Source organism: Adiantum capillus-veneris, chromosome 25, assembly GCF_014529385.1.
Source record: "Adiantum capillus-veneris isolate H3 chromosome 25, ASM1452938v2, whole genome shotgun sequence".
Classification (NCBI taxonomy): domain Eukaryota; kingdom Viridiplantae; phylum Streptophyta; class Polypodiopsida; order Polypodiales; family Pteridaceae; genus Adiantum; species Adiantum capillus-veneris.
In genome coordinates this window covers 49822471-49846929 of record NC_140955.1, presented here as the reverse complement: position 1 = coordinate 49846929, position 24459 = coordinate 49822471, and the positions used below count along the sequence as shown (strand labels likewise).

General features: G+C 44.7%; 1 protein-coding gene across 1 annotated transcript in view; it reads right to left on the bottom strand.

Moving 5' to 3' along the window:
- LOC147424848 (F-box protein At3g58530-like) overlaps positions 1 to 24459 on the bottom strand; it is a 92634-nt gene that overhangs the window by 59773 nt on the left and 8402 nt on the right. The window contains exons 3-4 of the mRNA XM_086500252.1: positions 2918 to 3001; positions 2724 to 2836 (exon numbers count right to left, since the gene is read on the bottom strand). Of these exons, the coding sequence (XP_086356378.1) occupies positions 2724 to 2836; positions 2918 to 3001 (197 nt within the window). The remainder of the gene's footprint in view (positions 1 to 2723; positions 2837 to 2917; positions 3002 to 24459) is intronic.

Genomic DNA, 24459 nt, shown 5'->3' with positions numbered 1-24459 from the left:
TTTCAAATAGAGATCCTAGTTTGTTACAGTTCTTGTCTTCTTTCCACCCATAGAAAGATGGGCAATCGGAGAGAGCAAATTCGGTGGTTCTAGACTTGTTCAAGTCTTACATCTCTGATCAAAAGGCCCAGTGGGAGAAGTATTTGCCCTTGGTGGAGTTTGCTAACAACAACACAATACATACGTCTACGGGGAAGGCGCCATTTGAGATCATCGAGGGTGCTAAGAAGGTTCCACCTATTCTAAGCACCAAGGATACGATTTTTGAAGCAGATCAGTATGTTCAGGATTCGGAAACTGCTTTTGCAAAGGTGTGTGAGGCTCTTGAGAAGTCTCAAGCACGCCATAAGAAGGCAGCGGACAAGTATCGACATGACTTGCAATTGAAGGAAGATGAATGGGTGCTTCTACGGTTTGAGAAGGCGCGCCTACGGAAACGAAAGGGTAAGGAGCCACTTTTTTCGAAGTTGAGGATGCGATACTATGGCCCTTTGTAATTCAGGAAAAGAAAAATGATATATCCTTCAGACTCAAGTTACCAGATACTTGGAAGATTCACAATGCATTTCATGTGTCTATTGAGACCTTTCATAGGTGAGGTACCAGTGGACAGGGAGCCAAAGGAGCAACTTGAGGTGGAAGAGACATAGGAGATTCTCATTCCATAATAGATATTGGCTCGCAAGGAAAGGAAAGTGGAAGGTAAGCTGATACACCGGTATTTAGTCAAGTTTAAGAACTATCCAACATTGGATGCGAAATAGATGGAGGAGGAGGAGGACCTAGCACATACTCCTCGGATTTTAGAGCTTTACCTTGAGACTTTTGGTCTAGCTTCGACTATTCCAAGAGTTACCGATGATCAGCGGGTTGAATCTAAAGTGACGACGTGGCATGACCTAAAGAACAAACTCCGGACAGAGAGGGGTCAGGACCCTACTGAAAGATGCAAGAGAAGTTGTACCAACTTGCAGAACCGATCCGAGAAGCTAAAAATGGAGGACATACTTTATAAGTTGTGCTAACTTATGGGGTCCTATGCGATAGGGCCTAAGGGACAAAAGGCTAAAAGAAGGACGTGAAAGGGATGATGATGTGGCAATTGTACGAACCCGCAAATTGCATTGCTGACGTGGCAGGTCATACGGACTTCCGCGATTTGCGCTCCTGACGTGGCGCCTATATGGATTTCTGCAAATTGCGCTTGCAGCCCTAGCGCTAGCTTTGGGGGACCAGATGCTTTTAGACTTGAAGCTTTTCATATGCACTGTTTTTGAAAGGCTTAGGGCCTATAAATAACGTGCTAGGGCCTCAGTTTCGGGCAGGTAAGCTTGGGAGCACTGCCAAGACGAGGACCTTCGAACATTGTACTTTGTGAAGTATTAATAATAAAGAAATACCAGTCTTTGGGGCCAATCTCTCTTTGGGAGCAGAACTACGCCGTGTCGTGTTGTCTCTCTCTCAGTTTTGTTCAGTTCTTTCAATTTTCTCACGTGTTGTGGTAGACTCCCAACTTGGAGTGTCAAAGCCTGTTTCAAGAGAGATATCAGTGACGAAGATGAGAGAGAAGAGGCAACCAACATCACCAAGAGATTGCAAGAGGATGCCACAAGATATATAACAAAGCACTGCACCGAAGCTGACAAGGAGCTATCAGCTAGGGTAGAAACCTAATAAAGCGAGTCAAGAGCAGAGCGGCAAGCTAGCAAACATAAACCCGAATATACCCAATGCAAAGAACACAAGGAAAGAAAGAAAACAAGAACATAGAGAAAGAGAGCAGCAAATAAGAAACCAAGGAAATCAAACGAAAGAAACATACTTTGGACAGCATCTTTTGGAAACTTGATGTAGAAACCTGGTAGAGCGAGTCGAGAGTAGAGAGGCAAAGTAGCAAACGTACACCCAATTAAACCCAATGCAAAAAACACAAGGAAACAATAAAGGCAAGAATACATAGGAAGAGAACAACAAATACGAAACCGACAAAATCAAATGAAAGAAACGTACTCTAGAAACAAACTTCACTCACACCTAAACAACCCCTCGCGGATAGATCTTTAAGGTCTCTTGGGATAGTTTCCTACGACGTTAAAATTCTCTTCTTCTTCTTCTTCTTCTCCTCTCTCTCTCTCTCTCTCTCTCTCTCTCTCTCTCATCCCAAAGTGGGTTGATAGAGTAAGAAGAAAACATGTAGTGTTGAAACCCTTAACAGAGCATGCAAAACCAACTCTACACACACACCCAACTTGCACACACACACATATATATAGCAGAGCAGGAATTTGCAGGGGCTATCATCAACATGAAAAAACACATCCTGCGGCTGATCCTGGCATCCAGATGCATGACCAAAACTGTCATTGGATAGCCGAAAGGATGTGCCTATCTTTCCCCTCCCCTTTAAAAAAATAACTTATTAAGATTTTGTTTCATCTTCCGAATATTTATAATCTCATAACCACTGCAGCCATTCGAATACATCTTTATCACTGAACATAGCATAGATTTACATAAGCACTTGCATACAACTCAAGCCCAATAAAAGAAATAATGCTTTAAATAAAGCTAGTTGAGTGTTTCCCACTTAAATTCAAGTAGACGGAAACAATTCTTTGACCCTAGTTTGATATATAGAGTATGGCGCTGATAGCAATTATTTGCAAATTCAAGGCAACCAATTCACATCATATTCACAATTTAAAAAACAGAGTAAAACTCACTTCAAATTCCAGTATATTGAGAAGTGCTTAAGCCCTGGGCAACTCCTTGCCACCACCATTAATCCTAGATCAGTGATCTTTTGGCATGCATTCAGATTCAAGCTTCGCAGTTCCTATGAAACAAACACAATGCTTAGTTTGAAAATCATTGGTAAGAGACCTGGTAAACATTGACTTTGCTAGAGTAATGTTACCCTCTTCCCTAAACATCGGAGATCGTCATCTTCCAATCCTTGGGCAAATTCAAGATTAATCTCCTCCACATTCTTGAACTGTGGCTGGAATAGGAAACTATATATTAACAAACCGTCAAACCTGTGGAACAACCTATAGAGACTATAAAACTTAATCATACACCATACAATATCTAGATAACAATCCAAGGAAAATTTGTGCACGAACTTAAAAATTTCCAACTTCTTAACACTTATAATTTTTTATCACACAAAAACATACATGTTACACAAGGTTTACTATTTTTGCTTTGTGTTGAGATACTCTTTCCACAAAGTCATCACTCCAGCAGCAAAACCTATCTAATCAGCCCTCACACAGTCTGTCAGGTGCAGCGGAAGTGAATGTTGAACTTTGCTCAAGATGAGTGCTCCGAACTGTGCTCAAGGGTTCCTTTCCCTTTTAGTGAGAGAGTGCAAATGATCACAAACAAAGTGAATAAACACTGTGAATGAAGGTGCTGAGACTGAGAGATAGAGAGAGAAGAATACGACACAAGAATGTTGTCAAACCCTCCTCCGAAGTCCCCACTCTCTATGGCAACAGCAGTCTACTATTGATTGCACAAATCTCTTCAATGCAATGGACTTGCCGACGATGAGGACGACGACGAGACGGGCTGCAATGAAAACGCTAATGGCTGAAATCTGCAAATCTTTATCTGCTGAATTTTGACTCTATGTCGATGATGACGACGATGCAACGACAACGCGCTGAAAATGCAGATGCTGAACTCTGCGTTTTCCGGGCTGAATCTGCAAACCTTGGCTGATATCACCGTGCGGCGAGAATCAGCTGCAGGAAGGTGAGATCTGCAAGGTTCGGGGGTTCTACTGCGGAGTCTGACTGCTGAAAACTGAAAATGCTGATGCCTATGCTGGTTTTGTCGTGGAGAATTTGAAGACGCTATGTTGTCTGCATGATCCAAAAACGCTAGGGGCTGAATCTATCCTAAAGCAAAAACGCTATGGTATCTGCTGGGAATCTACTACCGCCGGTTGATCTGAAACTGCAAAACGTGGGGGCTGATTTTGATGAAAACGCTAGGGAAGTCTGCTCCAAAAACGCTAGGTGGTCTTGTTGGGGAGTCTTGCTGTGAAGGTGCTTGTTGAACACTCGGTTCCTGCTACCTCTTCTGCCAGAAAGTGCTAGCGCTGGGTTTTCTTATATACTTGCTTGTCAAATTGGCCTACCCCGTTTTCCAACAAAAGTCGCTTATTTATAATAAGTGAAAAATGGCTAAAATAGGTAAAATAAGTTTTCTGCATTGTAAAATGCTGCTGGAATTTGATGGTAATGTTGATGATCATGCTGTGTGCAACCAGAGGATATGCATCTACTTTAAGTGTCTGGACATGCACGGTCTGTGAACGGACTCACAAAAGTGCCAGAACACTTCCAAAGCTAGGTTGACTGAACTGAACTGAATTGAACCCTAGTCATGAAGTAGCTTGTCCACGTACACATAGGGTTAGATGTGCACGTGACACAGTCAAGGACTTAAACAACTTTGAAGAGGCCCTCTTCTATGAATTATCAGAATCCAAAACTTGTATTACGTCAGAAATTAGGGCTTCAATGCTAGCTGGTTTCTCCATGGTCTGTCACACCAAGGACATGAGCAAAAGATCAAAGAACTAGACTCCTGACTTCAAACCAATAAAAAAACAACAAATACCTAAGACAGTGCAATTTCTAGAATCCTAAGGAAAGTGTGACCTACAGCTGAGATTTTAAAAGATGAGTGCCCCATTGTATCTGTAATTTTATCTTGCATAGGCAGTTTAAAGCTTTGGACGACTTCTTTTTTTAACGACAAAAAGGAGATGATTCTACTGGTTGAAGAATCCCTCAGAATGCCCAAATACAAGCGCATATATGATAGAAACGCATGACAAGTTTGTTCTGGAGAGGCTTGTTTGAGAATATGGGCACCACGCTCAAATTCTTCGTCATTTCATCCTCAAACAGATGGGCAGTCAGAAGAGGCAAATTCTATTGTCCTAGATCTGCTGAAGTGCTATGTGTCAGAGCATAAAGGAAAGTGGGAGCAGTATTTGCCATTGGTGGAGTATGCATACAATAATACAGTGCATTCATCAACTGGCAAGGCACCCTTTGAGATAGTTGAAGGTGGCAAGAAAGTTCCTCCCATACTGCATACAAAGGACAAGATATTTGAAGCAGATAAGTATGTTCAAGTCATGGATGAAACGTACAAGGGTCAAAGTGGCCTTAGAAAAGACTCAGGCAAAAAAAAAAGAAAGCAGCTGATCGTCACCGTCGTGAAGTGGTATATTCACTTGGTGATTGGGTTCTTCTACGCTTTGAAAAGGCAAGGTTAAAGAAGATGAAGGGCAAGGAAAGACTGTTTCCAAAGCTCAGCATGCGTTACTATGGGCCTTTTCAAGTGTGCGACATAATCAGTGATGTTGCATATAGGCTGAAATTGCCTGACAGTTGGAAGATTCACAATGCGTTTCATGTGAGTCTTCTCAAACCCTATGTGGGTGATGTGCCAGAAGATATGCCAGTTGAAGATCAGCCGGAAGTCGAGGAACTTGACGAGATCTTGGTTCCGGAACAGATTTTGGCACACAAAGAAAGGAAAGTGAAACGCAAGGTTGCTAGGCGTTACTTGGTAAAGTTCAGAAACTATCCACCAATAAATGCTAAGTGGATGGAAGAAGGTGAACTTGCAGAGTCACCAAGTGTGTTATCACTTTACCTTGAAGCCTTCGATTTGCAACCTACCTTGACCCCTTGAGTTTCAAAGCTACATGGATTGTCAGTGTGACAATGGCTTCTGAAACAAATGATGTACATGGTATTTAAAGTGAGCTCAAATCAAATACCTGTTACATGAATGTTAGAGCTGTACAGATTGTCAGTTTGGCAATTGCTCTTATGGAATGTCCAAAAGTTTGGTTAGTGCTATAGAAGTGAGTATTTCTTGTCAGTTTGTCAAGGATACAGTAATTGCTTCTATTAAAGAGTACATGTGTAACTGCATTCTTAAACTGTCGGTTTGGGTATGCTCGAAAGTGTTACGGATCCAACGTGTACTATAAGACAGTGGCAAAATGTGCACCTACCATTTTGTCATTGGAAAGTTAGTGACTCAAAGCAATGCCAGAGTGCGAAGCTACCACTATGTCATTGGGACAGGGTTCACACGCAGGCAATACATGAGTCGACGAGGTGTTGAATACACCAGGGTTGACAATGAGCATGTATGTGTCCTACACGTGTCGACAGGTGTTGAATACATCAGTGTTGACTGTGAGCATGTACGACATAGATGCAAACGAGGACGTTTGAGATTTCAAGAGGAGGGTATGTCACCAGCGTGTGACTACTATCTATCCTTTTTGTTGATTTCTTTCTTATTATCTATTTACTTTCACTTTTTGGAAACACCCCTCGGGAAATCTAACTGCCCTGCATTGCATAGCTAGTGTGGAACTGTCCAGAGGGAGTCCAGGCCTGAGGGCAAGAGAGCACTAAGGTTGGACAAAGACTATGGTTAGCCAAAGTGGGGTCATTGACTAGCCAAAGTGGAATCCTTTGCTACAGAGGCTACATTTCAGTTCTGGATGTGGCCGCAGTGTACAAAGAGGGTCGGATGACCTAGAAAGATACTATGGCAGCATCTCCTAAAATTTAGGGAACTGCTATTTTGGGACCTGAAAATGTGTTGGCGTCATTACCTCCGGAATGACAAAGGGAACATTTTCTTACTCTGCCGTGAAGTCAACTGGGCAACCGGTTGGGAGATTTTTAGGCGGCAACCCCGAAACGGGAAAATGCTTGTAAATGTGCCAAGTGGCACCTTCTGGTGCACTTTCCTCATGCAAGAGAAGGGGGCGTTGATTTTTAAGCTGGGAGAGGCTCATTTTCAGATTTGGTCACAGGTGAAGAGCTATGGAGTGCTTGCTTTCCCTCTTATGCACAGTGCGGTGCCAGGAGTGATGCCCTGCACGCTACGCACTGCCCTCTCTCTCCCCTATGGCAGTATGTTATGCCCCTCTAGTGGGCTTTTCATTTGAACAATGTACAGTTGTGTGGGTTCATGCACGATTGCCGAGGCAAGAGCCTCTTGCACAGGTACTGGATTAGGTAGCGGCTAATCCCCCGCAGGTACAGGTGAATTCGGAGAGGTTTCACGCCAGAAATCTCGTCCGATTCAAAGAGCAAGTAGCACTACAGGTGCGGGAGCTCGAGGACTTACTACGGATGCGACCGGCACGCGAAACGGAGCCCGAAACAGTAAATTACAGCCTGCTGTGTATTTTTGCAGGCTTAGGGTTTTGGCACAAAACGGTCCCTAATACCCCCTGGAGGTTCGGGGACGCGAGGGGAGCGCTGTACAGGTGATTTGGCGCATTTTCGGGGCTGAAAACAGAGAATTCAGCGTGCTGCAGATTCTCGCCAGGTTTTGCAAAGTGGCCGTATGCGTCGGGAAAGTCACTCAATGCGTGGGAATACTGACTGTGAAGGGTCCTAGTACAGTTATGCTGCCGAAATCAGGCCGGAACAATTGAAATTCAGCCAAGTGTCTGCAGGGCAGCTTGTAGGGATCCACAGCGTTTATTCCCTCTTTTGAACAATAAAGAAATACCGAAAGGGGCGCCTAAGTTAGGGGCCAATCTGGTGTCCGTCTACTCATACAGGTGCAATCTAGCGGCCTGTATCCCTCTCCCCTTTGTGGTGTCTTGAAAGTACAAGTAAAGTGGATGACAAATTAAATGGGTGAAAGCTAAATCAAGGTTTAAAGTAAAGTCTACCGCCCTTTTTGGATTGAACAGGCTGGTTTCATGGTTCCATCGACGGAATTAAATCACTTTTTCCCATAGAAGTGAGCCTTGGTCAAGTTGGGTTTGAAGACACAGGGGATTATAGACGAGACACAGGAAATTGCAATTATGGCTGACAGACCAGATGATGCAACTGAAGAGGTTTCCTCTTCACAGGGCCAACAGACACATGAAGTGGGTGAGTCTTCAAGACCACCACAGACGGATGATGATATATTCAGGACCCAGTTGGCTACTGCTATGGCTATGTTCACACAAGTAATGCAGAACCCGAGGTTTTTGGCCTTTCTGCAACCTCCTCTTCCGTCTCAGCAAGTTGGGTCACTGGATTATATTCAAAAGCCTATTAAGGCTCAAGCACAGGTGATTCATACTGCACAGTCAATGGAAACACCTATACACTTGACGGAGAACATGCAGTCTCCACAACCTGTGCCTAAGGTGCAAGAATTGGTGGCTGAGATGCCAGTCTTTCAAGTTGTACCAGTTCAGCCCGGCACCTTTCAGCAGCCTATAGCTGGTTCTAATGGGCAGGGAAGCAACCTACAGGCTATGCAACAGGTCTTCCCACCACCTTCAGTACACCCTGGCTATTTTGGAGGTGGATCGGTATTCCAGAGCATGGCTGGTCATGCACCTGGAAATCAGTTTTACACGCCACCAACAGTGTTTGGGGGTGCTCAAACGATGATGCCTAACCCCATGTATGGTGTCACGGGCATGCTATCAGGGTTTCAGAGCACTCAGGGCCAATTTGGGATGCCACAAGCAAATTTTGGTATGGCTGGAATTACAAATCAGCAGCCAAATATGGCATCTCCAAGTCAAGTTAATAGCGGCCAAGGAACACAGATGAACCCTAATAGTGTTCCCATGTTTCAATCACTTCCATATGACAATTTAACGCCACTGGAGAGGCCAACTCCGTACAAAGAAGGTGGCAAAGGTGTGTCATTCACGACCTTTACAGGGTTTGATGACAGGAAGAAGGCTCTCTCATTCCTCCAGCAGTTTGACAAGGCCTATGCAGGGGGAAACTTTACAGAGGCTTCAAAGGTCAGCAAGGCAGCCACTTTCTTGACAGGGAATGCGGGACAATGGTGGACAACTTTATTGCTTCAAGGGCAAGCTCCGACCACATGGATTTACTTCAAGCAGATTTTTGCAGCAGCATGGTTATCTGATGACTTTGAAGCAGATGTCATGACAGAATGGCACCAGCTTAATGCTGCCACTTGCAAGAATCTGGATGACTACAATCGGAAGTTTTGGAAAGCTCTACTTCCAGTAACTTCCTATAGGTTTGTGCCATTGACAGAACAGATTGAAAAATATTGTTGTGGCCTACCCAAAGGATTGAGAAAGTACTGTACGAAGACCAAAGTCACTACTTTGACGCAGCTCATCGAGGTAGCAAACACTGGCAATGGTTTGCTCAAGGGAGAAGATTGTGAATTCAATACTGGCGTCAAGGAAGGATCAGCCAAGAAAAATTCAGCGAAGAAGTATGTTTCCAAGGAGGTTCCTATAGGGACTCAGGAGCCAGCCAACGCAGGGAAAGGCAAAGCTTCGGCTGAATCAGAAAAGGGACCAGCGAAGAAATGGAAAAGACGTTTTCCTCGCAAGTCGGAAGAGCAAAAGAAGGTCCTGAGGTCAGAGAACAAATGCTTTATCTGTGAGCAGCCTGGCCACATTGCTTACAACTGTCCTACATAGAAAAGGCCAGCTGATTCTGAAGACAAGGAGGACAGGAAAGGAAACAAGCCCATGGCTGGTCTAGTGCCAGATATGGTGGGCGATCAGCCAAATTCAAATGCAAGTGAGCTTTGCAGAGCATGGGGAAAGGTCAAGGATCAAACAGTGCTTATCTTCTTTGATCCAGGTGCCAAAGCCAACTTCATTTCCCCAGAATTGGCTTCAAAGTTGGGAATCAGACCTGAAGAGATGGGGTATACAGCAGAGGCAGGTTTGGCATGTCCTGGCCATACAGAGGCTGTGACACCCATCATCGAAAAGTTGCGTCTACATATCCAGTCCTATGTAGATGCTGAAGAATTTTACATCATGCCACTGGACAGATGTGATGTGTTGCTTGGTATTCCTTGGTTGTTTCGTGTACAGGGAATCATGGATACCTACAACAAAAAGATCACTGTACAGAGCAGGGGAAAGACTCACATTCTGGATGTAAAGCTTAAAGGGGAGTCTATTCCCACTGTATCAGCTTCTGCTATTACTTCTGTAATGAAAAAGCATCTTTCTACGTACTTGGTTGTTGCACGTGAAGTGTCAGATTGTGATGAATCAAATTTATCTGTGCTAGATAAAGAAAGGTCAATGTTTTTACAACAGTATAGTGACTGTTTTTCCGATTCATTACCGTCTCAATTACCGCCAGAGAGACCCGAGGACCATGCGATAGATTTGGTGCCAGGCAATAGCCCACCAAATAAGCCTCCGTACAGGGTTGGTGCGGCTCAGCAGAAAGAGATAATGGGCCAAGTACAGGAGCTGTTAGAAAAGGGGCTGATTCAACCCAGTTCATCTCCATTCTGTTCTCCAGTGTTGCTGGTGTAGAAAAAGGATGGCTCATGGCGTATGTGCATCGACTACCGTGCAGTGAACAAGAATACCATCAAGAATAGGTTCCCTATACCTAGAATTGATGATATTATGGACAAATTAGAAGGAGCAGCTATGTTTAGCAGGATAGATCTAAAGAGTGGGTACCATCAGATCCGCATTACATCAGAGGATGTGCACAAGACTGCTTTTAGAACAACGTTTGGCCTTTACGAATTTTTAGTGATGCCCTTTGGTCTCACAAATGCTCCTGCTACGTTCAATAGGATGATGGATAGAATTTTCCGTCCACACCAGCAGTTTGTTGGTACATTCTTTGATGACATGATAGTCTACTCAAAGAATGAAGAGCATAGGCATCACTTGGCCATTGTGTTCAAAGAGCTACGCAGTCATAGGTTGCTCATCAATGCAAAGAAAAGTGATTTTTTTCTGGAAGAGATTCACTTTCTGGGACACATTGTCTCAAAGGATGGTGTCAGAATGGATCCTGCAAAAGTTGAAGCGATCAAGTCATGGCCAGATTTGAAGACAGTGCATGATGTCCGAAGCTTCTTGGGACTATGCTCCTATTACAGAAGGTTTATCCGAAATTTCGCTGAGATTGCTTCACCTTTACATGCTCTTCAAAAGAATGGACACAGAAAGAGATTTCAGCTTTTAATCTCTTAAAGGAAAAGATGACTTCAGATCCAATCATTGTGTTGCCAGATCTTAGGAAGTCATTTGTGGTCCAGTGTGATGCCTGTGGTAGTAGCATTGGTGCAGTGTTAATGCAAGATGGCAGGGTAGTAGCCTATGAGAGAATAATTTTGCAAGGGCCAGAGATGACCATGCAGGTCTATGAGAAAGAGTTACTGGCTGTGATTCATGCGCTCTTAAGTTGGAAACACTACCTGCTAGGTGCAGATTTCGTTGTCCAAACGGACCATCAGACCTTGCGATACTTCTTGACACAGACAAAGTTATCTGAGAAGCATATACGATGGGCAAATATCTTGTCCATGTTCCATTTTCAGATTGTGCATGTGGAAGGCAAGAAGAATGTTGTGGCTGATGCCTTGTCAAGGAAGCCACAAATTTCAGTTGTGTCAATTCCTTATCATCATGAACTTGATGATATGAGAGAGCAGTATCAATGATGAAGATTTTGCAAGGGTCTTCGAGCAGCTAATGGATGGACAACGTCATGAACACTATCTTCTCAAAGATGGGTTCATGATGATGCATGGCAGATTGTGTGTCACAAAGCCATTGCGACGCAAAGTTATGGAAGAGAGTCATGTCCCACCGTATGCAGGGCATCGTGGTATCGATGCTACAGTTAAAGCGGTTGAGACATTCTTCTATTGGCCTACATTGAGAAGAGATGTGGATGCCTTTGTGCGAGAATGCCTAATTTGCCAGAAGGTCAAGTTTGACAGGCAAAAGGCACCAGGGCTATTGCAACCACTACCTATTCCAGATAAACCATGGCAAAGTATTGCTATGGATTTTATCTTTGATCTTCCGAGAACGCAGACAGGAAACGATGGTATTTGGACTATTATTTGCAGATTCAGCAAGCAGGCTCATTTTATTCCTGTCAGGAAGAAGATAAAGCCAGATCAGATGGCACGCTTGTTTATGAGCAATATTTTCAAGTATCATGCCATGGCAGAGTCCATTGTTAGCGACCGTGATCCACGCATGACAAGTTTGTTCTAGAGAGGCTTGTTTGAGAATATGGGCACCACGCTCAAATTCTTCGTCATTTCATCCTCAAACAGATGGGCAGTCAGAAGAGGCAAATTCTATTGTCCTAGATCTGCTGAAGTGCTATGTGTCAGAGCATAAAGGAAAGTGGGAGCAGTATTTGCCATTGGTGGAGTATGCATACAATAATACAGTGCATTCATCAACTGGCAAGGCACCCTTTGAGATAGTTGAAGGTGGCAAGAAAGTTCCTCCCATACTGCATACAAAGGACAAGATATTTGAAGCAGATAAGTATGTTCAAGTCATGGATGAAACGTACAAGGGTCAAAGTGGCCTTAGAAAAGACTCAGGCAAAAAAAAAAGAAAGCAGCTGATCGTCACCGTCGTGAAGTGGTATATTCACTTGGTGATTGGGTTCTTCTACGCTTTGAAAAGGCAAGGTTAAAGAAGATGAAGGGCAAGGAAAGACTGTTTCCAAAGCTCAGCATGCGTTACTATGGGCCTTTTCAAGTGTGCGACATAATCAGTGATGTTGCATATAGGCTGAAATTGCCTGACAGTTGGAAGATTCACAATGCGTTTCATGTGAGTCTTCTCAAACCCTATGTGGGTGATGTGCCAGAAGATATGCCAGTTGAAGATCAGCCGGAAGTCGAGGAACTTGACGAGATCTTGGTTCCGGAACAGATTTTGGCACACAAAGAAAGGAAAGTGAAACGCAAGGTTGCTAGGCGTTACTTGGTAAAGTTCAGAAACTATCCACCAATAAATGCTAAGTGGATGGAAGAAGGTGAACTTGCAGAGTCACCAAGTGTGTTATCACTTTACCTTGAAGCCTTCGATTTGCAACCTACCTTGACCCCTTGAGTTTCAAAGCTACATGGATTGTCAGTGTGACAATGGCTTCTGAAACAAATGATGTACATGGTATTTAAAGTGAGCTCAAATCAAATACCTGTTACATGAATGTTAGAGCTGTACAGATTGTCAGTTTGGCAATTGCTCTTATGGAATGTCCAAAAGTTTGGTTAGTGCTATAGAAGTGAGTATTTCTTGTCAGTTTGTCAAGGATACAGTAATTGCTTCTATTAAAGAGTACATGTGTAACTGCATTCTTAAACTGTCGGTTTGGGTATGCTCGAAAGTGTTACGGGATCCAACGTGTACTATAAGACAGTGGCAAAATGTGCACCTACCATTTTGTCATTGGAAAGTTAGTGACTCAAAGCAATGCCAGAGTGCGAAGCTACCACTATGTCATTGGGACAGGGTTCACACGCAGGCAATACATGAGTCGACGAGGTGTTGAATACACCAGGGTTGACAATGAGCATGTATGTGTCCTACACGTGTCGACAGGTGTTGAATACATCAGTGTTGACTGTGAGCATGTACGACATAGATGCAAACGAGGACGTTTGAGATTTCAAGAGGAGGGTATGTCACCAGCGTGTGACTACTATCTATCCTTTTTGTTGATTTCTTTCTTATTATCTATTTACTTTCACTTTTTGGAAACACCCCTCGGGAAATCTAACTGCCCTGCATTGCATAGCTAGTGTGGAACTGTCCAGAGGGAGTCCAGGCCTGAGGGCAAGAGAGCACTAAGGTTGGACAAAGACTATGGTTAGCCAAAGTGGGGTCATTGACTAGCCAAAGTGGAATCCTTTGCTACAGAGGCTACATTTCAGTTCTGGATGTGGCCGCAGTGTACAAAGAGGGTCGGATGACCTAGAAAGATACTATGGCAGCATCTCCTAAAATTTAGGGAACTGCTATTTTGGGACCTGAAAATGTGTTGGCGTCATTACCTCCGGAATGACAAAGGGAACATTTTCTTACTCTGCCGTGAAGTCAACTGGGCAACCGGTTGGGAGATTTTTAGGCGGCAACCCCGAAACGGGAAAATGCTTGTAAATGTGCCAAGTGGCACCTTCTGGTGCACTTTCCTCATGCAAGAGAAGGGGGCGTTGATTTTTAAGCTGGGAGAGGCTCATTTTCAGATTTGGTCACAGGTGAAGAGCTATGGAGTGCTTGCTTTCCCTCTTATGCACAGTGCGGTGCCAGGAGTGATGCCCTGCACGCTACGCACTGCACTCTCTCTCCCCTATGGCAGTATGTTATGCCCCTCTAGTGGGCTTTTCATTTGAACAATGTACAGTTGTGTGGGTTCATGCACGATTGCCGAGGCAAGAGCCTCTTGCACAGGTACTGGATTAGGTAGCGGCTAATCCCCCGCAGGTACAGGTGAATTCGGAGAGGTTTCACGCCAGAAATCTCGTCCGATTCAAAGGGCAAGTAGCCCTACAGGTGCGGGAGCTCGAAGACTTACTACGGATGCGACCGGCACGCGAAACGGAGCCCGAAACAGTAAATTACAGCCTGCTGTGTATTTTTGCAGGCTTAGGGTTTTGGCCCTAAACGGTCCCTAATACCCCTTGGAGGTTCGGGGACGCGAGGGGACCGCTGTACAGGTGATTTGGCGCATTTTCGGGGCTGAAAACAGAGAATTCAGCGTGCTGCAGATTCTCGCCAGGTTTTGCAAAGTGCCCGTATGCGTCGGGAAAGTCACTCAATGCGTGGGAATACTGACTGTGAAGGGTCCTAGTACAGTTATGCTGCCGAAATCAGGCCGGAACAGTTGAAATTCAGCCAAGTGTGTGCGGGGCAGCTTGTAGGGATCCATAGCGTTTATTCCCTCTTTTGAACATCGGTCGTTGACTTCCCAAAGTATCTCATCCAATAATAAATATTCAGTGGTTAGCACATCACAATGCAACACAAATGCTCACATATGCATTGAAACCAGTATTCAAACCAGAGTCAAACAGTTCAAATTGGCACCAAGACAGGTTCAAAACAAATACCATCCATTTCAAGCAAATTCCAAACAGGATCACCAAACAAGTTCTCAAATCAGATTCTCAAACAAAATTCAAACTTAAAAAGCGATCTCGACATCAGTTGAGCTCGAAATTCGACTTGCTTTCCATTCTGAAACTTGCACCAACAATTAGGGTTAGATTCCTTTCACAAGGTTGTACCCCGACCACAACATGGTCCATAAGCTCTCTAATAGTTGAAACAGACCTCGACAGATAGTGTTCCAGTGGTGGTGATGGTAGTCCCAAGCAATCACAGCGGACCTCCAAGGTTTTTAGCTCGGGAAGAGACACCTGATGAGAGATGATGAGAAATTTTAAGAAATTTTAAGTCATAATCTGCAAGGGTTTCCGTGGCAAGCATTTTGAAATTGCCCATTCTGCCAAGATTGCCAAGATCCGGACTTCAAACATAGAAGTCATATAACTACGTGCAAATACTGTCTTGAAAGCTTGCCACGTCCTTGGAGCATGCGGTTGTGTCGCGATTGAACTCCACCATTGCATAGCATTATCTTTAAGAAATCGTACTGCTCAAGAAATCTTGGATTCTCATGCAGAGTTCCCCAAAGCATAGATGTTGTCAAATTGTTGTAGAAACTGCAAGCTTTCTTCTGATTTCACCTTGGAAAAAGTGAAAAGTTTGAATGTCGTGCCACCATCCTTGAAATCTTTGGGTTGGCTAGGTGCGTATCCCAGGTACGAATAATAAGGGTATCCATATGGGCTCCAACCATTATAGCTTGGTGGTGATGGGGGTGAGGGAGGTGGGGGCAACAGTGGTGGCAAAGGTGGTGTGAAGGATTGGGGAGCTGGCCTCTACAACACCTCAAACCAACACGAAGAAAAGAGGATGAAGAGAATATCTCTCTAAAGATAATATGGGTTGATCCTCGCTCACAATTTTGACAACCTCGAGTAGCTTCCCTCTACACCGCTACAACTCCCACTATACTTGGATGCATCGAAGGAAGCAAAGGGATCAAGAAAACCAAAGAAAAAAATTAAGGAAAAACAATGAAAATCTCTGTTGTCACGTGACACATCCAACCTTATGTGTCCGTGGACAAGCTATAGCATGACCAAGGTTCGGTTCAGTCAAGTCAGTCTAGAATAGGAAGTGATCTGGCACTTTTGTGAGTCTGTTCACAGACCGTGTATGTCCAGACACTTAGAATAGACGCATATCCTCTGGTTGCACATAGCATGATCATCAGATTACAATCAGAACCCATCAGGAGCATTTTTACAGTGCATAGACCTATTTTCCCTAATTTTGACATTTTTCACTTATTATTTTTAAGTGACTTTTGTTGGGAACTAGGTAGGGCAATTTTGCTAAGATAATATAAAAGCAAACCAAGTTAGCACTTTCTGGCAGAAGAGGCAACAAGAGCATTGCTCAACAGGCACCTTCTCAAGCAAGACCGACCGCAAGAACCTCTAGCGTTTTCCATCACCATACCAAAGCTGGTGATTTCTCTCCCACAACATCAGTGATTTCAGCCCCCTTCATTGGCGGTTTCAGCCCCTTGCATTGGCGTTTCCAGCTAGCAATTTCAGCAAGAAGAGCCTCAGCAGGTAGCGTTTCTCAACCTCTGCACATGGCGTTTTCAGCAGCCTAAGCAGCGATTCTGCAGCAGATATTCAGCCCACAGATTCAGCGATTTTCAGCAGGAGATATCAGCCTTTAGGTAGAGTTTTGCCAACTTTTGCATCAACGTTTTTGACCAGCAGCCCAGCGTTTTTGATCCAGCAATATTCAGCGTGTAGGGACAGCAATAGCCAACGTTTTGAACAACCATACCCAACGTTTTTGCACAACAGTAAAACAGCAATCTCAACAGTAGGAGAAGCGTTTTTGCAATAGCAGATCAGCCCGTCAACTTCGACAATTGCAGATTCGCCGAGCATGTAGATTTCAGCCATAGTCTCGTCCTCGTCGTCCACACCGTCAGCCTCGACATAGCCCCATTAGATTTGCATCAGCATCTTATATCAAATTGTACAATCAATAGTAGACCACTCTCGCCATCGAGAGTGGGGCCCTTGGAGGAGGGTTTGACAACTTTCCGGTGTCGTATTCTCTTCTCTCTCTATCTCTCAGTCTCAGCACCTTCACGCATACAAAGTTCAACATTCATTCCGCTGCACCTTACATTGGTATCAAAGCTTGGGCAGTGTTCTATATCACTCAAGGAAAGAACCACAAGAATTTTTTTTTTGCTTGTTGCGGTCGCACCTAACCCAAGACCTCTTGGGCGTGTCGATTCCTAATCGTGTTTTTGAAGAGTGACAGGAAACCCAAGAAAGAAGGGCTTGTCCAGCCTCCCCTTGTACCTCTTTTCACTCATTGAGAGCGGACCGTGCACTTAGCGGCCGGCCAATCGACGTGAGGTGGGAAAAAGCAATCTTGGTGTGAGCGCAAGGCCGCCAAGGGGTGCGCCCGCGGAAAAGAGCAGAACTCGGGTGAAGAGAAGATCCTTCTCTAACACAGATTGCAAGCGAAGGAAGAACCCTCAAGATCCTCAAGAACGCAAGACCCCCAAGAACCCAAGACCCACAAGAACCCCAAGTTCCTTGTGAGCTTAAGAACCAAAGATCACAGTGTATGGTCATCACCCGAAGCGGAATGGATACTTCGCATGGAGGTGATGGGCATGAGAGTAGTTAAGAAGAATTTCCTCACCATGGAGGTTTTCCTGACCCTCCCTCTTCGCCATCTACGCCAGGGATTGCACCAAATCCTATGGAGGCTTTGGTCCATAGTTACATGGGACAACGGGTCGAGGTCGGGAACGGGGACGGGGACGGGGTCGGGACCGCAAAAGTCAAGAAACGGGGATGGGGGTCGGGACGGCAAAAAAAAATTTAGAGTTTTTTTGGCATTTTTTGACCTATACACATTCCACGCACATAGAGCATCACTTTGACCACAAATTTACACTAAATAGACCAAAGAACATGAGTCACATAGACGCAAATGTGCTAATAAAACATCGAGAAATGAGGACCCAAAGGGTGGCTTTTATAGCCGTTGGGGTGCTTCAAAGTTCAAACATATGGCTATTAGAGAGAAACTAGCCTCTAGAAATGATCAAGTTTTCAAATTTTAAAAAAAGTCCCCTCCCATCCTCTGCCGTCCCCTCCCGTTCCCTGCCGTCCCCGGGACGTTTTGCCTGCGTTCCCACTTGGTAGCCATTTTTCCATCCGTCCCCTGCCGTCCCCACCCGTCCTCGTCCCGAAAATGGGCGTCCCCCGTCCCTAGGGTCCGTCCCCTCTGTCCCCTGTAACTATGCTTTGGTCAAGTCGATGATGGACATGATGGTACAACAACAAGAAGCGAATCGCATTGCGTTGAGACAACAAGAAGCGACTCGCATTACTTTGGAACGCGAGCGCCATGCACGAAAAGAAAGAAAAGCACAAAGAAAGATGCAGCCGAAGAAAGACAAGCGGCCTTGAAGGCTGATCGTGAGGTTCAGAGGGACCTCCGCACGCAAGAATTGGTTCGACAGGTTCTTGCCTCACAGTCCGAACCAGCCAAAGATGTTGGTAGTTCTGGAACGCGAGCGCGATCCACAAAAAGAAAGAAAGGAGGCAGCCGAAGAAAGACAAGCGGCCTTGAAGGCCGATCGTGAGGTTCAAAGGGACCTCCGCAAGCAAGAATTGGTTCGACAGGTTCTTGCCTCAAAGTCCGAACCAGCCAAAGATGTTGGTAGTTCCTCAAGTGATGCAAGCCGAGATTCGAACTCCAACAACCCAATCACAGAGAAGTTGACTTTCAGTAAATATGATGGTAAGATGGATGCCACGGTTATTCATTCTTGGTTGCATCAATTTAATGCTTATTTTAAGACAACTAAGAAGACAGGAAATAGCAAGGTTCTGACGGCAGCCATGTACCTTGCCGGTGATGCCATAAATTGGTACCATGCATGGCAAGAGGCACAGTTGGCTGCGCACCTAGAGGAAGCCAACAAATTCACGCCCCTTTCCTTCCATTGGGCCGATTTCCAAGACAAGCTCAAGGCGCGGTTTATGCCACCTCAATACCTCGCACGATAGAAGGACGATTGGCGCACTCTCAAGAAAAATGGTATGCCAGTTATGTCTTTCTCTAATCGGGTTTTGCAGCTCGGCACTCAATTACGCAAATCGGATGCGGAGCGCAAGGAGGCATTCCTTTATGGATTGGACGAGTATATCAAGTTTGATGTGGAGGTGCTTGATCCAATCGATCTCAACAAGGCGGTAGCAATTGCTCTCACACAAGAGATGAAGCACAATAAGGGAAAGCCGAAGGAGAACAAGACGTCTCAAGGAACCTCTCAAAATTCTCAGAACACGCAAAATGGTAAGAATGGTAACTCTTCTAGCCCATCTTCCTCAAATTCTTCGGAAAAGAACTCTAACAATGAATCTAAGGGTAAAGCTAAAGCATCTGCAAAACCTAAGCTAACCCCGGATATAAAAGCTGCACAAGAAATTATAGGTGGATACATCACGGTTGAAGAACAAGTGATTTATGCTAAGGAAGGTAGATATTATCAATGTCACGTCAAGGGTCACATTAAGAAGGCTTGTCCTAAAACAGCCCCACCTAAAGAACCAAAGCCACCCACAGCAACCACAAGCACTTTAATAAACCAAGCTGAATCTTCTCATGTCTCTGACACACACATTGATGAGTCTCTCATGAAGTGTTATGGTCATGTAAAGGGTCAACGTTTTATCATATTGTTTGATCCAGGCAGTATGCATGATGTGATTAGTGCCTCTCTTGTTGAGAGAGCCCGCCTAGAGGTTAGTCAGAAATCTCCTCTCGAGGTTTCCGGCTTCACTTCATCACGACAGAGTGCCTTGATGTGTTGTTTACAGTTCAGCAAGCTGCTTTCCGTAGGAAATTTCTCTTGTCTCCTCTTTCACGATGTGATATGCTTTTGGGCATTAGATGGTTTCGTGAGCATAACCCTCTCATTGATTGGGAGCTCTCACATTAAATGCCAAGACTGACTCCCCCATCATCATTCGTGTTGAGGAGGGTCTACATTCTTTGCCTCATTTCTCATGTGCAGGTAAAGCGTGAATTACGACGAGGAGCACAAGCGACATTCATCTATGTTGCTCCAATTTCCCAGAGCATTCAGGCTCCAGCTAAGTATCCAGGTTTGTTTACCAAGTTTAAGCATCTCTTTTTGCAGGATGATCTTCCACCCCGTCTTCCACCCGAGTGGCCGGAGGACCATCACTCCGAGCTTATGGAGGGGACACAACCTATCAGTAAGGCTCCCTACTATTTGAACAAGACACAGTAGGAAGAGTTAGAGCGACAACTCATGGAGTTGGTGGCGAGAGGATTCATACGTCCTAGTGTAAGTCCTTTTGCTGCAACTATTTTGTTTGTTCGCAAGAAGGATGGTTCGTCTCGTTTATGTGTTGATTACAGGGCTTTGAACAAGATGACCGTCAAGAACAAGTTTTCGATGCCTCGCATTGAGTATATCGGATATCCTAGATAGGCTCAATGAGGCAAAGGTTTTCAGCAAGGTCGATCTCAACAGTGGATACTATCAGGTACAGGTATTCAAAGGCGACATCTTCAAGACCACTTTTCGCACCGAGCGAGATCAATGGGAGTATATTGTTACGCCTTTTGGATTGACAGGTGCCGTGGGTACATTTAATTGCCTCATGGTAGGCCGTTTCGGTGATATGGTCAGTGTATGTGTGTTCATCTTTTTGGATGATATTCTCATTTTTTCTGCATCGTGGGAACAACATGAAAGGGATGTCGAAAGGGTACTAAACCGTTTGGATGAGTGTCAGTTGTACATTGCAGCTAAGAAATCTGAATTTTTTCTTACTGAAGTCACTTATCTGGGTTATATCATTTCTGCAGAAGGCGTCAAGCTAGACCCCGCGAAGGTGGAACAGGTACGTAATTGGGATTTGCCCACAACTGCATATGATGTGCGTTCTTTTCTTGGTTTATGTCAAGCATATAGTTCACACATAGAGAATTTTGCACGCATTGTCACACCGATGACTGATGTTTTGAAAGGGATCAAGACTCACCGTCAGTGCGTAGGCTTGCCTGCAGCAACCATTGAGGCTTTTGCAACTCTCAAGGTTGCAGTGACAGAAGCACGTGTCTTATCCTTGCCTCTTGGGATGATGCCTTTGAGGTATGGACGGATGCGAGTAATGTCGCCATAGGCGCTGTGCTTCAACAACATGGTCGTCCTGTAGCTTTCCTTAGCCAGAAGCTCAATAGTGGAGAAAAAAAATTATTCAGTTTATGATAAAGAACTTTAGTCTGTCATTCACTCTCTTAAGCATTGCAAGCATTTTTTGTACGGTAGAGAGTTTAAAATTCGCACAGATCATCAAGCCCTCAAGTGGCTCCAGTCTATGCCTAGTGCACATTGGAGTGATCGCCAAGCACGGTGGTCACAATTTTTTGAGCAATTTGGAGGTTTGATTGAGTATGTGCCTGGAAAAGCTATCCCTGTTGCAGATGCATTGAGTCACAAAGGACACATTTTGGCTCTTGAGTCAAGGTCCACATTTTCTATTCAGGGTGTGTCTTTCGACAGCATGAAGAATCAGTATGCGGATTCCGAGTTTGGTAAGCATTGGTTATAGGCTCTTGCTTCCCAAGGGCCAAGCAACTACCTCATTCGTGATGGTTTGTTGTACTTCCGTCAACGTCTATGTGTGTTGCCCTCTCTCAGGCCAACCATATTGCATGATGCACATGATTCTCTCACGGGTGGGCACAAGGGAATGAACACCACTTTGGAAAAAATAGAAAGATTCTTTTATTGGCCTAAAATGCGAAAGGATGTGTTTTGTTATGTCACTCAGTGCACTATATGTCAAAAGGTAAAAGCTCCGCGGGGTAGCAGCAAGGCCTCTTGCTTCCGCTGCCTATTCCCAATGGACCTTTTCAAGATATTTCCATGGATTTTGTGACTAACCTTCCACCAAGTTTGCATTCAAACACTCAATGTTTGACAAACGTTGATCGTTTCAGCACAAGATTCTTCAAATAAAATTCCTCTAGCCTTTGGAAGCACAGGTTTGCTTATCTACTCTTTGGTAGGACTGGTATGCTTTCAAAAAAGCATACGCATGATGCTCCGATACCACTGTCACAAGACGGGCACAAATGATACCACTGTCACGAGACGGGCACCACGTGCCGATAGAAAAGAACAGACTAAACAACTTTAGGCACTTCAAATAACGATTGAACTGAAAGAGATGTACGACACACGAGACGGAGAGTGGCAGAGTTCCACCCCAAGAGCATTGGCCCTAAACGTTGGCCCCCTTTCGATGTTTCTTTATATTACTTGAACTCTGTACAACTCCATCCCTTGCACCTCACGCAGAGCATGCAAGAGAAAAAGTCCTTGGCTCATATTTAAAGGCCCTTGGCCATAAAAAGCAGTTACATGAAACACTTTCAAACTCAAAAGCAACTGGTCTTCAAAAGCAAGTGCTCAAAAGCTGCCAGCGCAAGAGCACGAATCCGTACAGCTCTCCCACGTCATCAGGCAACGAACGCGGAAATCCGTACAATCTGCCACGTCAACGGGCCAATGCAAAATGCGGAATTCCATACAATCTGCCACATCAACAAGCCAGCGCAAAATTCGGGAATCCGTACTTCTCTGCCACGTCAACATCTGGTTACTCTATCTTTTGTGTGTGTGGTCCAGCTTTATTTTAAGGCCTTTATGTCACTTGGGCCATATCGGACGGGGTCCCATAAGTTGGTAGGACTTCTTCTTCTCTTGCTGCTTGTTCTTCTTAGGGTTTGTTCAAACCGGCCCATGGGGCGGTAGGCTTTGGCTTTCACCCGAAATTCTTTACTTTAGACACACACACAAAGCACTTTGCAAAGGTAACCTGCGACAGGAATTAACACTTAAGCACACACGCAGCTCGGAAGCTAGAATGCTCCGAGCAGATGCCGACAACCTGTAGATCCCAAAATTGGTGCCCCTTTCGGTATTTCTTTATCCTTTGAGAGGGTAAATTACAAAATAGATTCCTGGGAATTCTTTACTTGTATCCAGCTAGATACCACTTGTTTTGGCCAAATTTCGACAGCATAAGAACACCAAAACTTGCGCGAAACCAATTCCCCTGCTGGAACTCACTTCCACTGGCATAAACCCTCTGATTCCTGCCCAAAAACAGTAAATTCAGCATGCAGTTCCCTAAATTTTAGGGGATGCTTCCGTTGGACTCCCATTGGTCATCTGACCATCAATGCCCACTAGGACCGCATCCAAAAATGCAATGTAGCCGAGCTGTCGGGTACTTTCCTTTGGTAACCCCACCTTGAAATTGTACCTTTATTGAGTTCACTTCCTAGTATCCACTAACTTGCTAAGTGCAACGGGGGGACCTACATGATCTTGAATTGAGCCTAGACATCCTTTTACTTTACGAGTTCCAGTGCCGACCAACTTCCCGTTTGCGGGTGAAACTACCGTTCACATTGACCATACAATGTCCGATCATTTGCAACTTCAAAAAGAGGGTTTCAAAAATTAAACAAAAATCATTGGCAACTAAGGTTAGCAGTTGCCACGTCCTTCTGACAGTTTAGACCTCTCGGCCGTGATCTAAAGGTTGGCTCAGCTCCGTTCTTCAATGGCTTGACACGTCAGTAGTTTGTGACAGCTCCATTGCAGAAGATTGCGAATTTGACGAGTTTTCTTGCGTGAAAACTCGTCCAAATCACAAGGGGTTGTCCCATTCCGTGCGGGAGCTCTTGGGACACGTGTAGACGTGGTCGCTCTACCCAAAACAAAGAATTACAACCTGCTGTGTTTTTTTTGCAGGTTTAGGGTTTTGCACCTAAACTGCAAATTAACACCAGGGAAGACTTGGGGTGGTCATACAAAAGTTTGGGCACCTGTCAGTGGCCGAACAGTAAATTACAGCATGCTGAATTTCAACTACAGCTCACCGGAAAGCTTCTAAAATGCACGGGAATCTGTCCTAGAGGTGTACTTTTGACCTATAGCGGTTTTGGCGCCGTTATGCTGTTGAAATCACGTCGGAAACCTGCGATTTCAGCCCTTGACAGGTTTGGACAGCTAGGTGAGAGTTTGATCTAAGTGTTCGGATCGTCGATTTTCAATTGATTTAGATCAAAAAGTCAAGATTCGATCTTACAGTTTGCGTGTGTTTGATGAACGGTTTGGCACTCCGTCACTTTGTTCATCTGCATTGCATGCATAGTTTTTTCAAAAGAACGGTCTTTTTCCAGTCCCTTTACATAAAATAGGTATGTTCATGTTTTTGTGTTGGAAGTGGTTTCAGAAATTCTCATCCTCGGAGATTCTTGAAAAAAGGTGGACTTACGTCCATAGACGCAGTTGGACCATTGAAGCACAACATGATGAGTTTGTGTCGCTTTCGGCACGGCCCAAAGAAGCAAGAGTTGCAGACCTTTATGAAGTTCAAGTATCGCACAACCCACACATCAGAGTGGGC